General features: G+C 56.2%; 2 protein-coding genes across 3 annotated transcripts in view; one reads left to right on the top strand and one right to left on the bottom strand.

The window, feature by feature from the left end:
• Positions 1-6,666, top strand: part of LOC137355837 (E3 ubiquitin-protein ligase pellino homolog 1-like) — a 34,140-nt gene extending 27,474 nt beyond the window's left edge. The window contains exons 5-7 of the mRNA XM_068021412.1: positions 1,685-1,882; positions 5,495-5,683; positions 5,909-6,666. Of these exons, the coding sequence (XP_067877513.1) occupies positions 1,685-1,882; positions 5,495-5,683; positions 5,909-6,481 (960 nt within the window). The 3' untranslated portion in view covers positions 6,482-6,666. The remainder of the gene's footprint in view (positions 1-1,684; positions 1,883-5,494; positions 5,684-5,908) is intronic.
• Positions 6,667-8,996: 2,330 nt separating this feature from the next.
• dpp3 (dipeptidyl-peptidase 3) overlaps positions 8,997-13,857 on the bottom strand; it is a 31,706-nt gene continuing 26,845 nt past the window's right edge. For both annotated transcript variants that reach the window (XM_068021406.1, XM_068021407.1), the window contains exons 16-18: positions 12,144-12,323; positions 11,335-11,497; positions 8,997-9,935 (exon numbers count right to left, since the gene is read on the bottom strand). In XM_068021406.1, coding sequence (XP_067877507.1) covers positions 9,790-9,935; positions 11,335-11,497; positions 12,144-12,323 — 489 coding nt within the window. In that variant the 3' untranslated portion in view covers positions 8,997-9,789. The remainder of the gene's footprint in view (positions 9,936-11,334; positions 11,498-12,143; positions 12,324-13,857) is intronic.

The following is a 13,857-nucleotide window of genomic DNA, read 5'->3' as shown; positions in this document are numbered from 1 at the left end:
TGACAGTGCGGCGTTCCCTCGGTACTGACCCTCCAACAGTGCGGCACTCCCTCAGTACTGACCCTCCGACAGTGCGGCACTCCCTCAGTACTGACCCTCCGACAGTGCGGCACTCCCTCAGTACTGACCCTCCGACAGTGCGGCACTCCCTCAGTACTGACCCTCCGACAGTGCGGCACTCCCTCAGTACTGACCCTCCGACAGTGCGGCACTCCCTCAGTACTGACCCTCCGACAGTGCGGCGCTCCCTCAGTACTGACCCTCCGACAGTGCGGCACTCCCTCGGTACTGACCCTCCGACAGTGCGGCGCTCCCTCAGTACTGACCCTCCGACAGTGCGGCACTCCCTCAGTAATGACCCTCCGACAGTGCGGCGTTCCCTCGGTACTGACCCTCCGACAGTGCGGCACTCCCTCAGTACTGACCCTCCGACAGTGCGGCGCTCCCTCGGTACTGACCCTCCGACAGTGTGGCGTTCCCTCGGTACTGACCTCCGACAGTGCGGCACTCCCTCAGTACTGACCCTCCGACAGTGCGGCGCTCCCTCGGTACTGACCCTCCGACAGTGTGGCGTTCCCTCGGTACTGACCCTCCGACAGTGCGGCACTCCCTCAGTACTGACCCTCCGACAGTGCGGCGCTCCCTCGGTACTGACCCTCCGACAGTGTGGCGTTCCCTCGGTACTGACCCTCCGACAGTGCGGCACTCCCTCAGTACTGACCCTCCGACAGTGCGGCGCTCCCTCGGTACTGACCCTCCGACAGTGTGGCGTTCCCTCGGTACTGACCCTCCGACAGTGCAGCACTCCCTCAGTACTGACCCTCCGACAGTGCAGCACTCCCTCAGTACTGACCCTCCGACAGTGCGGCGCTCCCTCGGTACTGACCCTCCGACAGTGCGGCGCTCCCTCGGTACTGACCCTCCGACAGTGCGGCACTCCCTCAGTACTGACCCTCCGACAGTGCGGCGCTCCCTCGGTACTGACCCTCCGACAGTGTGGCGTTCCCTCGGTACTGACCCTCCGACAGCACGACGTGTATTTATAAATGTATGTGCCTGCATGTATATGGGGATGTTTATGTGCGTATACGTTCCGATGTGTCTCCCGGCTATGGGGTTGTGTATATGTGTGTCTCCCGGTTATGGGGTTGTGTATGTGTGTGTGTACCAATGCGTCTGAAGGCTATGGGGATGTGTATATGTGTATGTACCAATGTGTCTGAAGGCTATGGGGATGTGTATATGTGTGTCTCCCGGTTATGGGGATGTGTATATACCAATGTGTCTGAAGGCTATGGGGATGTGTATATGTGTGTCTCCCGGTTATGGGGATGTGTATATGTGTGTGTACCAATGTGTCTGCAGGCTAACACTGTACTCTGATTACAGGCACTGAGTAACTTGGGCCAGCACAGTGTGTCCTACACCCTGTCCCGGAGTCAGTCGGTCATTGTGGAGTACAGTCACGACAGCAACACAGACATGTTCCAGGTAACAGACGCTGGTCCACAGGCAGTTAGTAAGGGAGCGGGGGAGAGGGCGGAGTGCTGAGACAGGAGGACGGCAGAATTCTGGAAAAGGTTGTGCGGAGTCAATACCTGACGCCAATGGAAGGTCTGACCTACATCGAGGATGCATACGGGTGAGCTGACTGTTGCCTATCTGTCCTGTTTCCTGGTTATAGATTGGTAGATCGACAGAGACACTGATCGACTTTGTGGTAACCGACACAGCTCCAAGCACCCAGAGCAACAGTGAGTCGCCGTCCACGCAGAGCACCATCTCCAGGTTCGCCTGTCGCATCACCTGCGAGCGCAGCCCGCCCTACACCGCGCGTATATACGCAGCCGGATTCGACTCATCCAAGAACATCTTCCTCGGTGTAAGTGGGAGTCATCCCTCAGAGGTCTTGCATCTCAATAACTTCATTTCTCCAGCTCCTTTCACCCCCCTCAGGTCATCCCAAAGCCCCTCAGAGTCAATGAAGTACTTTCTGAAGTGTAGTCACTGTTGTAATGTAGAAAACGCAGCAGCCAATTCGTGCCCAGCAAGATCCCACAAACAGCAATGTGATAATGACCCGGATCATCTGTTTTCACTGATGTTGTTTGAGGGATAAATATTGTCCCCAGGACACCGGGGAGAACTCCCCTGCTCTTCTTCCAATAGTGGCCGTGGGATCTTTTACACCCACCCGAGAGGGCAGACGGGGGCCTCGGTTTAATGTCTCATCTGAAAGACAGCACCTCCGACAGTGCAGCACTCCCTCAGTACTGACCCTCCGACAGTGCGGCACTCCCTCAGTACTGACCCTCCGACAGTGCGGCACTCCATCAGTACTGACCCTCCGACAGTGCGGCACTCCCTCAGTACTGACCCTCCGACAGTGCGGCGCTCCCTCAGTACTGACCCTCCGACAGTGCGGCGCTCCCTCAGTACTGACCCTCCGACAGTGCGGCGCTCCCTCAGTACTGACCCTCCGACAGTGCGGCGCTCCCTCAGTGCTGACCCTCCGACAGTGCGGCGCTCCCTCAGTACTGACCCTCCGACAGTGCGGCGCTCCCTCAGTACTGACCCTCCGACAGTGCGACGCTCCCTCAGTACTGACCCTCCGACAGTGCGGCGCTCCCTCAGTACTGACCCTCCGACAGTGCGGCGCTCCCTCAGTACTGACCCTCCGACAGTGCGGCGCTCCCTCAGTACTGACCCTCCGACAGTGCGGCCCTCCCTCAGTACTGACCCTCCGACAGTGCGGCCCTCCCTCAGTACTGACCCTCCGACAGTGCGGCCCTCCCTCAGTACTGACCCTCCGACAGTGCGGCCCTCCCTCAGTACTGACCCTCCGACAGTGCGGCCCTCCCTCAGTACTGACCCTCCGACAGTGCGGCCCTCCCTCAGTACTGACCCTCCGACAGTGCGGCCCTCCCTCAGTACTGACCCTCCGACAGTGCGGCCCTCCCTCAGTACTGACCCTCCGACAGTGCGGCCCTCCCTCAGTACTGACCCTCCGACAGTGCGGCGCTCCCTCAGTACTGACCCTCCGACAGTGCGGCGCTCCCTCAGTACTGACCCTCCGACAGTGCGGCGCTCCCTCAGTACTGACCCTCCGACAGTGCGGCGCTCCCTCAGTACTGACCCTCCGACAGTGCGGCGCTCCCTCAGTACTGACCCTCCGACAGCGCGGCGCTCCCTCGGTACTGACCCTACGACAGGGTCTCGAACCCACATCCTTTGGACTCAGAGGCGAGAGAGTGAGAGCGCTGTGCTGGGGATGGGTTTAATCTTCTCGGCTCAAGGTTATCTGTGCTGTAACCTTGGCAGACTGGGGTATTGTACAGATGAGAATGGGAACACAGCTCGCAGAATTCATATACTCTGTATGCTTCATTAGAGATATTTCTTGCATTCCTCCCCTTCTGTGTCTGACCCCCCCCTCCCCGTTTACCCCAGTCTGTGTTCTGACCCCCCTCCCCGTTTACCCCAATCTGTGTCCTGACACCCTCCCCGTTTACCCCAGTCTGTGTTCTGACCCCCCTCCCCGTTTACCCCAATCTGTGTCCTGACACCCTCCCCGTTTACCCCAGTCTGTGTTTTGACCCCCCCCTCCCCGTTTACCCCAATCTGTGTCCTGACACCCTCCCCGTTTACCCCAGTCTGTGTTCTGACCGTTCTCCCCATTTACCCCAGTCTGTGTTCTGACCGTTCTCCCCATTTACCCCAATCTGTGTTCTGACCTCTCTCCCCGTTTACCCGTCTGTGTTCTGACCGTTCTCCCCATTTACCCCAATCTGTGTTCTGACCTCTCTCCCCGTTTACCCCAATCTGTGTTCTGACCTCTCTCCCCGTTTACCCCAATCTGTGTTCTGACCGTTCTCCCCATTTACCCCAATCTGTGTTCTGACCTCTCTCCCCGTTTACCCCAATCTGTGTTCTGACCGTTCTCCCCATTTACCCCAATCTGTGTTCTGACCTCTCTCCCCATTTACCCCAATCTGTGTTCTGACCGTTCTCCCCATTTACCCCAATCTGTGTTCTGACCGTTCTCCCCATTTACCCCAATCTGTGTTCTGACCTCTCTCCCCATTTACCCCAATCTGTGTTCTGACCTCTCTCCCCGTTTACCCGTCTGTGTTCTGACCTCTCTCCCCGTTTACCCCAGTCTGTGTTCTGACCGTTCTCCCCATTTACCCCAATCTGTGTTCTGACCTCTCTCCCCATTTACCCCAATCTGTGTTCTGACCTCTCTCCCCATTTACCCCAATCTGTGTTCTGACCTCTCTCCCCGTTTACCCCAGTCTGTGTTCTGACCTCTCTCCCCATTTACCCCAGTCTGTGTTCTGACCTCTCTCCCCATTTACCCCAATCTGTGTTCTGACCTCTCTCCCAGTTTACCCCAGTCTGTGTTCTGACCTCTCTCCCAGTTTACCCCAGTCTGTGTTCTGACCTCTCTCCCCATTTACCCCAATCTGTGTTCTGACCTCTCCCCCCGTTCACCCACGCTCTGTGTTCTGACCCCTCTCCCTATTCACCCCCAGGCTGTATTTTTTGTGCCCTCTCTATCCCTGTTCACCCCCAGTCTCTGTGTTTTGGCTTATCTCTCCCTGTTTATCCCAGTCTGTGTTCTGAACCCCCCCTCCCCGTTTACCCCAATCTGTGTCCTGACACCCTCTCCGTTTACCCCAGTCTGTGTTTTGACCCCCCTCCCCGTTTACCCCAGTCTGTGTTCTGACCCCCCTCCCCGTTTACCCCAATCTGTGTTCTGACGCCCCCCCTCCCATTTACCCCAGTCTGTGTTCTGACCCCCCTCCCCGTTTACCCCAATCTGTGTTCTGACGCCCCCCTCCCATTTACCCCAATCTGTGTTCTGACCCCTCACCCTGTTTACCCCAGTCTGTGTTCTGACCCCCCCTCCCCGTTTACCCCAATCTGTGTTCTGACCTCTCACCCTGTTTACCCCAGTCTGTGTTCTGACCCCCCCCCGTTTACCCCAGTCTGTGTTCTGACCCCCCCTCCCCGTTTACCCCAGTCTGTGTTCTGACACTCCCCTCCCCATTTACATCCAGTCTGCGTTGATGCTCGCTCCCCATTTACCCCCAGTCTGCGTTCTGACCCACTCTCCCCCCCGTTCACCCCCAGGCTGTATTTTTTGAGCCCTCTCTATCCCTGTTCACCCCCAGTCTCTGTGTTTTGGCCTATCTCTCCCCGTTTAACCCCCAGTCTGTGTGTTTTGACCCCTCTGTCTCCTTGTTTTCCCCAGGCTGGTGTGTTTTGACCCCTCTGTCTCCCCGTTTACCCCAGTCGGTGTGTTTTGACCCCCTTTCCCCATTTACCCCAGTCGGTGTGTTTTGACCGCTCTCTCTCCCCATTTACCCCAGTCGGTGTGTTTTGACCGCTCTCTCCCCCCGTTTACCCCAGTCGGCGTGTTTTGACCCCTCTCTCTCCCCCCTGTTTACCCCAGTCTGTGTTCTGACCCCTCTCTGTCGCCGATCTTCAGGAACGAGCAGCTAAGTGGCGAACACCAGACGGTCTGATGGACGGCCTCACTACGAACGGAGTCCTGGTGATGCACCCAGCACGCGGTTTCTGTGACGACTCCAGCCCCGGCGTCTGGCGGGAGATCTCAGTCTGCGGAAATGTTTACGCACTGCGGGAGACTCGGTCAGCGCAGCAGAGGGGGAAGCTGGTATGTTGCCTTTGTATAAGATGCCGTGTATGAACACAGGCATCCTCGTCAAAGTTTCATACAGAAATTGGATGATAGCGTAGAGGGAACTTCACTCTATATCTAAGCTGGGTTTTTTTTTCATTTTGTTTACTCTGTATCTAACCCATTGGGGATAGTGTAGAGGGAGAACTGTTTGATTCCCCCTATAATCAATCTGAACAATTCTCGTGTGTGTGTGTGCAGGTGGAGAACGAATCCAATGTGTTGCAGGACGGTTCGCTGATTGACCTGTGCGGCGCCACTCTACTCTGGCGCACGACGGAAGGGCTGGAGAACGCGCCAACGCTCAAACACCTGGAGGCGCTGCGGCAGGAGATTAACGCGGCACGCCCACAGTGCCCGGTGGGCTTCAGCACCCTGGCCTTCCCCAGCCTGGCGCGGCAGGAGGTGATCGAGAAGCAGCAGCCCTGGGTCTACGTCAGCTGCGGGCACGTGCATGGCTACCACGGCTGGGGATGCCGCAAGGAGCAGGGCGGTGCCGCGGACGAGCGGGAGTGCCCCATGTGCCGGCGGGTGGGGCCCTACGTGCCGCTCTGGATGGGCTGCGAGGCGGGCTCCTACCTGGACGCGGGGCCACCCAGCCACGCCTTCTGCCCCTGTGGCCACGTCTGCTCGGCCAAGACGGTGAAATACTGGTCGCGGATCCCGCTCCCTCACGGCACACACGCTTTCCACGCTGCCTGCCCATTCTGTGCCACCTGGCTGACAGGAGACAAAGGCTACATCAAGTTGATCTACCAGGGGCCTCTTGACTGAATCCCCTCTGCCCTCCTGTATCCTGCCCGCCTCTGCTTGTTCTGTCACAAAACCAAATGAACATCAAACGACAAGCTCCTCTCTTGCATCTTTCCCTTGGGATTCACTGTACTTATGCAAAACCTTGTTTTTTTTCTTTACAAATATAAGTATATATAATATTTGGGAGTGTGAAACGTTAAAAGCAGGTGTCTAAACAGTTGTTTTTGTAACAGTCAAATTAAAAACTGCTCATCTGAACTGATTCAACAGGTTAATCTCTGCGCAGGACTCCCACACACTCTCCCTTCATTCAGGTGGGATTCAGCTCCCTCTCCCAAATTACCACTGTTTAGCTACTGGGATCTCTCTGTGCATCAGCTGTGGCTCAGTGGGTACCACTCACACCACAAACTCCAGGCCAACACTATGTCTGGCAGTACTGGGGGAGCGCCGCACTGTCGGAGGGTCAGTTCTGAGGGAGTGCCGCACTGTCGGAGGGTCAGTTCTGAGGGAGCGCCGCACTGTCGGAGGGTCAGTACTGAGGGAGTGCAGCACTGTCGGAGGGTCAGTTCTGAGGGAGCGCCGCACTGTCGGAGGGTCAGTACTGAGGGAGTGCAGCACTGTCGGAGGGTCAGTACTGAGGGAGTGCAGCACTGTCGGAGGGTCAGTACTGGGGGAGCGCCGCACTGTCGGAGGGTCAGTACTGGGGGAGTGCCGCACTGTCGGAGGGTCAGTACTGGGGGAGTGCCGCACTGTCGGAGGGTCAGTTCTGAGGGAGCGCCGCACTGTCGGAGGGTCAGTACTGAGGGAGCGCCGCACTGTCGGAGGGTCAGTACTGAGGGAGCGCCGCACTGTCGGAGGGTCAGTACTGAGGGAGCGCTGCACTGTCTGAGGTGCTGTCTTTCAGATGAGACACTAAACCGAGGCCCCCGTCTGCCCTCTCGGGTGGGTGTAAAAGATCCCACGGCCACTATTGGAAGAAGAGCAGGGGAGTTCTCCCCGGTGTCCTGGGGACAATATTTATCCCTCAACCAACATCAATAAAAAAAAAATTATGTGGACATTACCTCATTAATGTTTGTGGGATCTTGCTGTGTTTCCTACATTAGAACAGTGGTGGCCCTCCCTCCCCGGTACCACCCCTCCGCCAGGGCATTGCACCCTCATTGCTGACACTGGGACTGTCTGTCTGCCTTACACAAAGCCTCTGGAGTGGTGTTTCAACCATCGACCTTCTGCCTTGAGACAAGTGCCAGGCAATGACCATCTCCAACAAGAGATAATCTAACCATCTCCCCTTGACATTCAACGGCATTACCATCGCTGAATCCCCCACTATCAACATCCTAGGGGCTACCATTGACCAGAAACTGAACTGGAGTAGCCATATAAATACCGTGGCTACAAGAGCAGATCAGAGCCTGAGAATCCTGAGGCGAGTAACTCACCACCTGACTCCCCAAAGCCTGTCCACCATCTACAAGGCACAAGTCAGGAGTGTGATGGAATACTCTCCACTTGCCTGGATGGGTGCAGCTCCAACACTCAAGAAGCTCGACACCATCCAGGACAAAGCAGCTTGTTTGATCAGCACCCCATCTACAAACATTCACTCCCTCCACCACCGACGCACAGTGGCAGCAGTGTGTACCATGTACAAGATGCACTGCAGCAACGCACCAAGGCTCCTTAGACAGCACCTTCCAAACCCGCAACCTCTACCAACTAGAAGGACAAGTGCAGCAGGTGCACGGGAACACCAAGTTCCCCTCCAAGTCACACACCATCCTGACTTGGAACTATATCGCCGTTCCTTCACTGTCGCTGGGTCAAAATCCTGGAACTCCCTTCCTAACAGCACCGTGGGTCTACCTACCTCACATGGACTACAGCGGTTCAAGAAGGCAGCTCACCACCACCTTCTCAAGGACAATTAGGGATGGGCAATAAATAGCCAGCGATGTTCACATCAACAAGACTGAACAAAACAAACAGCCACATCAGCCGAACGTTCTTGGGAAAGGAAAACAATATTTAAAGGGTCTGGACTGATGCTGACCACCCACCCCCCACTCGCCTCTCTACTAAGAGGTACTCAGCCAGTGGAGGTGGTCAGCTCGGGGTGGGCGGGGGGGAATGACCTGAGAAACCTTGTCCACGATTCAAGTAATTCGCAATTCATGTGTAGAATGGTGACTGGGATGAGGAGTGTTAGTGAGTGTGGAGCTAAACACCAGCCAGACACAGCAGAGGAGTGAGGGCAAGAAATAAAGACCGGGAAGGCCCTGGGAGGGGGTATAACATGCACTTGGCACACCTCCCACTGGGAGGCACACACCCCCATTGAGGCCAATGACCAGGCTTTCCCTTCTGGGATCTTGCTGCTCAATCGGGATTGGTAGGTCAGAATTAGAGGGTAATTTTCTCCCTACGTCCCGTACATAGATCCCACATTAGAAACACGATCTAATCAAACATCAGCGGGGAAAATGGCACCACTGTCCCAGGCTCAAGGACGCTATACACCACGCTCTGCCAGAAGGACACTTTATTTCTCAGAGAGTTAGAAAAACAGAAACCAATCTCAGCCAGGAGATCGTGCCACATAATTGCAAGTACCAGAAAAAAAAAAGACACCCTCATCTTTAAAGAAACACGCCAAGATTTCCAAGAGTAATTAGTCAATCATTCAACAATCAGTTAACCCCAGGCACCCTCCCCCCCCTCCCCACTTTTCCATTGAAGAGAAACATCACAGTGTGGCTGTATTATCGCTCCAGTCAAGGCCAGTTCAGCCTATCGGCTGCACACGTGCGAGGCACTGAGGATAAAGGTCAGAATCAGCATCGAAGGGCTAATCTGAAGCAAGTCCCAGCTGAAAGCTGCCTCTCCCAGCTGCTGGCACTTGCCTCCAAAAACAACTCAGCCAGGCCAAAGGCCAAAGCTCAAAGCTGCGCATCCTCACTTCATTCACAGTCGAGGATACACTTCAGCCTGCAAATATTGAGGGACTTGGAGGATTCCAGCACTGAGGGCAAGGTGGAAAGAGAATTTAACCGAAGGCTGGAGGATTTCAGGACCGCGCTGAGAGTTTGAACACAGCGCTCCTGTCAGTTAAACACTACTCCAGTTACCTGGGCGGATGCTGCAGTCCGAACAACATTGAATTCATTCAATCACTGGTATGGCCCTTGAATTCACCTCATATTTGATCTTCGGAATTCAAAGCTCTGAATTGGCTTCAAAAAGAAATTTAAGAGAAGCAAAACCAAACAAAAAAAAAAACAAACGCATCCATCGCAACGCACTGCGGCAGAAAGGGGCGTTTAGTTGTTCCAGAACGGGAGGTCGCTCCGAGAGAGTTCCTGGAGATCTGACTCCAGCCCCTCGTCGTCCTCGGAGAACCGCTCGACAAAGGACTGGATCAGGCCAGCTGTGGTGGCTTCGTAGTTCCGGAATTGGACGTCTTCACCTAGTTTGGGGAGAAGGAAAAGGAGATTCAGGAAGGACGGGCAGCCGACTTCCATTTATCTTGCATCTTTAACGGAGTAAAACATCCCCAAGGTGCTTCCCAGGAGTGTAAATCAGACAGAATTTGACCCCGAGTCACATAAGGAGATATTAGGGACAGGCGAACAAAAGCTCGGTCAAAGAGGTCGGTTTTTAAGGAGCGTCTTAAAGGAGGAGAGAGAGAGGCGGAGAGGTTTAGGGAGGGAATTCCAGAGCTTAGGGCCCCCAGGCAGCTGAAGGCACGGCCACCAATGGTGGAGCGATGGGAATCGGGGGATGGACAAGAGGCCGGAATTGGAGGGAGCGCAGAGATCTCGGAGGGTTGTAGGGGCTGGAGGAGGTTACAGAGATAGGGAGGGTTGTAGGGGCTGGAGGAGGTTACAGAGATAGGGAGGGTTGTCGGGGCTGGAGGAGGTTACAGAGATAGGGAGGGTTGTAGGGGCTGGAGGAGGTTACAGAGATAGGGAGGGTTGTCGGGGCTGGAGGAGGTTACAGAGATAGGGAGGGTTGTAGGGGCTGGAGGAGGTTACAGAGATAGGGAGGGTTGTAGGGGCTGGAGGAGGTTACAGAGATAGGGAGGGGGGGGGACGAGGAGGCCATGGAGGGATTTGAACATGAGGATGACAATTTTAAAATGGAGGTGTTGCGGAACCGGGAGCCTTTGTCAGTCAGCGAGCACAGGGGGTGAGGGGTTAACGGGACTCGGTGTGAGTTAAGACAAGTTGTTTGGGGGGGGGGGGGGGGGGGGGAAAAAAGAGCAGCAGAGCTTTGGATGAGCTGAGGTTTACAGAGGGTGAAAGGTTGGAGAGCCAGAACAGTTACACAAACTCCCTGTGGCTCAGGGTCTCTGCTGTGTCTCCCCTCTGCAGCTGAGGAGGACGCCTCTCACTGGGGTACAATTTCACCAGTACCAGTTCCACAGTAAGATGAGGTGAGGATTTGCAAGCTATTCGACTGTGCTGGACATCACAGTAGAGTCCGATCCTGCTCTCTCCCGACGGGTGCCTCAATTTGTAGCAGGGGACCAATGGCTAATTATCAGCAGAGGGAAAAGCTGGCTGGACTTTCCCTCCCCACTCACCCAGGAGTACTGATCTCTCGCCCGGGAGATCAGGTAACACAGCGCAGACTCGAGCACTGCATTTACCCAGAGAATCTCTTCAGATCGAATGCCGAATGGTGCACCCTTCTGGATCGAGATTGCCCCATATACAGAGGCACCACCCACTTGCAACCAAACAGAGAGAGGAGTTTCCCCTCTCTGCATCCAATGTGGCTGTGTGTTGTAATGTAATTATCCCTGGCCCGCAGTATGGCCATGACCAACAAATGTGTTGGGATCAGCACAGCATCAAGAATACCTTCTATCCGGGTGTTGGCCTGGACAAACATCTTCCTGGCTTCCTTCCGCAGCAGAACTGTCTCCCGCAGAGTGAGGAACCTCTCAGGCTCGGAGTCCGTCACCTCAGAGTAGCTGGAGTACAAAGCTCGGCCCGACTCCACGTCTGCTGTACTTTTATATACCTGCAAAAGAAAACACAGAATCCATCAGAGCACTGAGAAAGAAACCAAAAGTACACACAGGAGTGATAAGGGATGGGACTGAGCACGGGGTAGTGGTTAAATGGAGACCTGGGAGATAGCAAGCAAGTGGACGCACAGGGGCAATGGGCCAAATGGGACTGAGGGGAGAGATCTTTCAGAGAGATAGCATGGGGGGCAATGGGCCAAATGGGACTGAAGGGAGAGATCTTAGAGTGTGTGCACACAGGACGATGGAGTGGTTAGCACCGCAGCCTCACAGCTCCAGCGACCCGGGTTCAATTCCGGGTACTGCCTGTGTGGAGTTTGCAAGTTCTCCCTGTGTCTGCGTGGGTTTTCTCCGGGTGCTCCGGTTTCCTCCCACAAGCCAAAAGACTTGCAGGTTGGTCGGTAAATTGGCCATTATAAATTGCCCCTAGTATAGGTAGGTGGTAGGAAAATATAGGGACAGGTGGGGATGTGGTAGGAATATGGGATTAGTGTAGGATTAGTATAAACGGGTGGATGATGGTCGGCACAGACTCAGTGGGCCGAAGGCCCTGTTTCAGTGCTGTATCTCAAACTAAGCTAAACCTTCTGTGAATATTCCACACAGTTACCCAAGCACCAGGGCCCATCGTCACTTTACCTGCAGTTTCCTCAGGAACTTCTTGATGGCGGTCATGCCGACAGAAGAGATCTTGTTTCGGTCGAGAGTGATGATGGCGTCAGGCTTGCCGTCTGAGCCTGTGGTCTGCCGCACGGTCACAAACCCCTGGCCAGCTTCCAGCAAGACCCGCAAGATGACAAAGCGAGCCTGCATGTGAGCCTGCAACAGAGAGACAGGGAGAGTGAGGCCTTTAGAGAAACGAGCAGTGCGGCGCTCCTTCAGTACTGACCCTCCGACAGTGCGGCGCTCCTTCAGTACTGACCCTCCGACAGTGCGGCGCTCCTTCAGTACTGACCCTCCGACAGTGCGGCGCTCCTTCAGTACTGACCCTCCGACAGTGCGGCGCTCCTTCAGTACTGACCCTCCGACAGTGCGGCGCTCCTTCAGTACTGACCCTCCGACAGTGCGGCGCTCCCTCAGTACTGACCCTCCGACAGTGCGGCGCTCCCTCAGTACTGACCCCTCCGACAGTGCGGCGCTCCCTCAGTACTGACCCCTCCGACAGTGCGGCGCTCCCTCAGTACTGACCCTCCGACAGTGCGGCGCTCCCTCAGTACTGACCCTCCGACAGTGCGGCGCTCCCTCAGTACTGACCCTCCGACAGTGCGGCGCTCCCTCAGTACTGACCCTCCGACAGTGCGGCGCTCCCTCAGTACTGACCCTCCGACAGTGCGGCGCTCCCTCAGTACTGACCCTCCGACAGTGCGGCGCTCCCTCAGTACTGACCCTCCGACAGTGCGGCGCTCCCTCAGTACTGACCCTCCGACAGTGCGGCGCTCCCTCAGTACTGACCCTCCGACAGTGCGGCGCTCCCTCAGTACTGACCCTCCGACAGTGCGGCGCTCCCTCAGTACTGACCCTCCGACAGTGCGGCGCTCCCTCAGTACTGACCCTCCGACAGTGCGGCGCTCCCTCAGTACTGACCCTCCGACAGTGCGGCGCTCCCTCAGTACTGACCCTCCGACAGTGCGGCGCTCCCTCAGTACTGACCCTCCGACAGTGCGGCGCTCCCTCAGTACTGACCCTCCGACAGTGCGGCGCTCCCTCAGTACTGACCCTCCGACAGTGCGGCGCTCCCTCAGTACTGACCCTCCGACAGTGCGGCGCTCCCTCAGTACTGACCCTCCGACAGTGCGGCGCTCCCTCAGTACTGACCCTCCGACAGTGCGGCGCTCCCTCAGTACTGACCCTCCGACAGTGCGGCGCTCCCTCAGTACTGACCCTCCGACAGTGCGGCGCTCCCTCAGTACTGACCCTCCGACAGTGCGGCGCTCCCTCAGTACTGACCCTCCGACAGTGCGGCGCTCCCTCAGTACTGACCCTCCGACAGTGCGGCGCTCCCTCAGTACTGACCCTCCGACAGAGCGGCACTCCCTCAGTACTGACCCTCCGACAGAGCGGCACTCCCTCAGTACTGACCCTCCGACAGAGCGGCACTCCCTCAGTACTGACCCTCCGACAGAGCGGCACTCCCTGACACTGGGAATGTCAGCCAAGCACACCGCTAAAGCCTCTGGAGCAGGATTTGAATTCACAACTTTCCATATCCAAGGTAAGGTCCACTCACTGAGCTGTGGCTAACAGGGATTAACAAGGAGGATGGAAGCTGACTAGGTACAAACCGACCCAGTTCCATCACACATCACACCTGGTCTGGGCAGAGTGTGGAAAGAGTTGCAGACTGGCCAGGATA

This window comes from Heterodontus francisci, chromosome 44 (genome assembly GCF_036365525.1).
Source record: "Heterodontus francisci isolate sHetFra1 chromosome 44, sHetFra1.hap1, whole genome shotgun sequence".
NCBI classification, from domain to species: domain Eukaryota; kingdom Metazoa; phylum Chordata; class Chondrichthyes; order Heterodontiformes; family Heterodontidae; genus Heterodontus; species Heterodontus francisci.
This window is presented reverse-complemented; position numbering and strand designations above follow the sequence as displayed.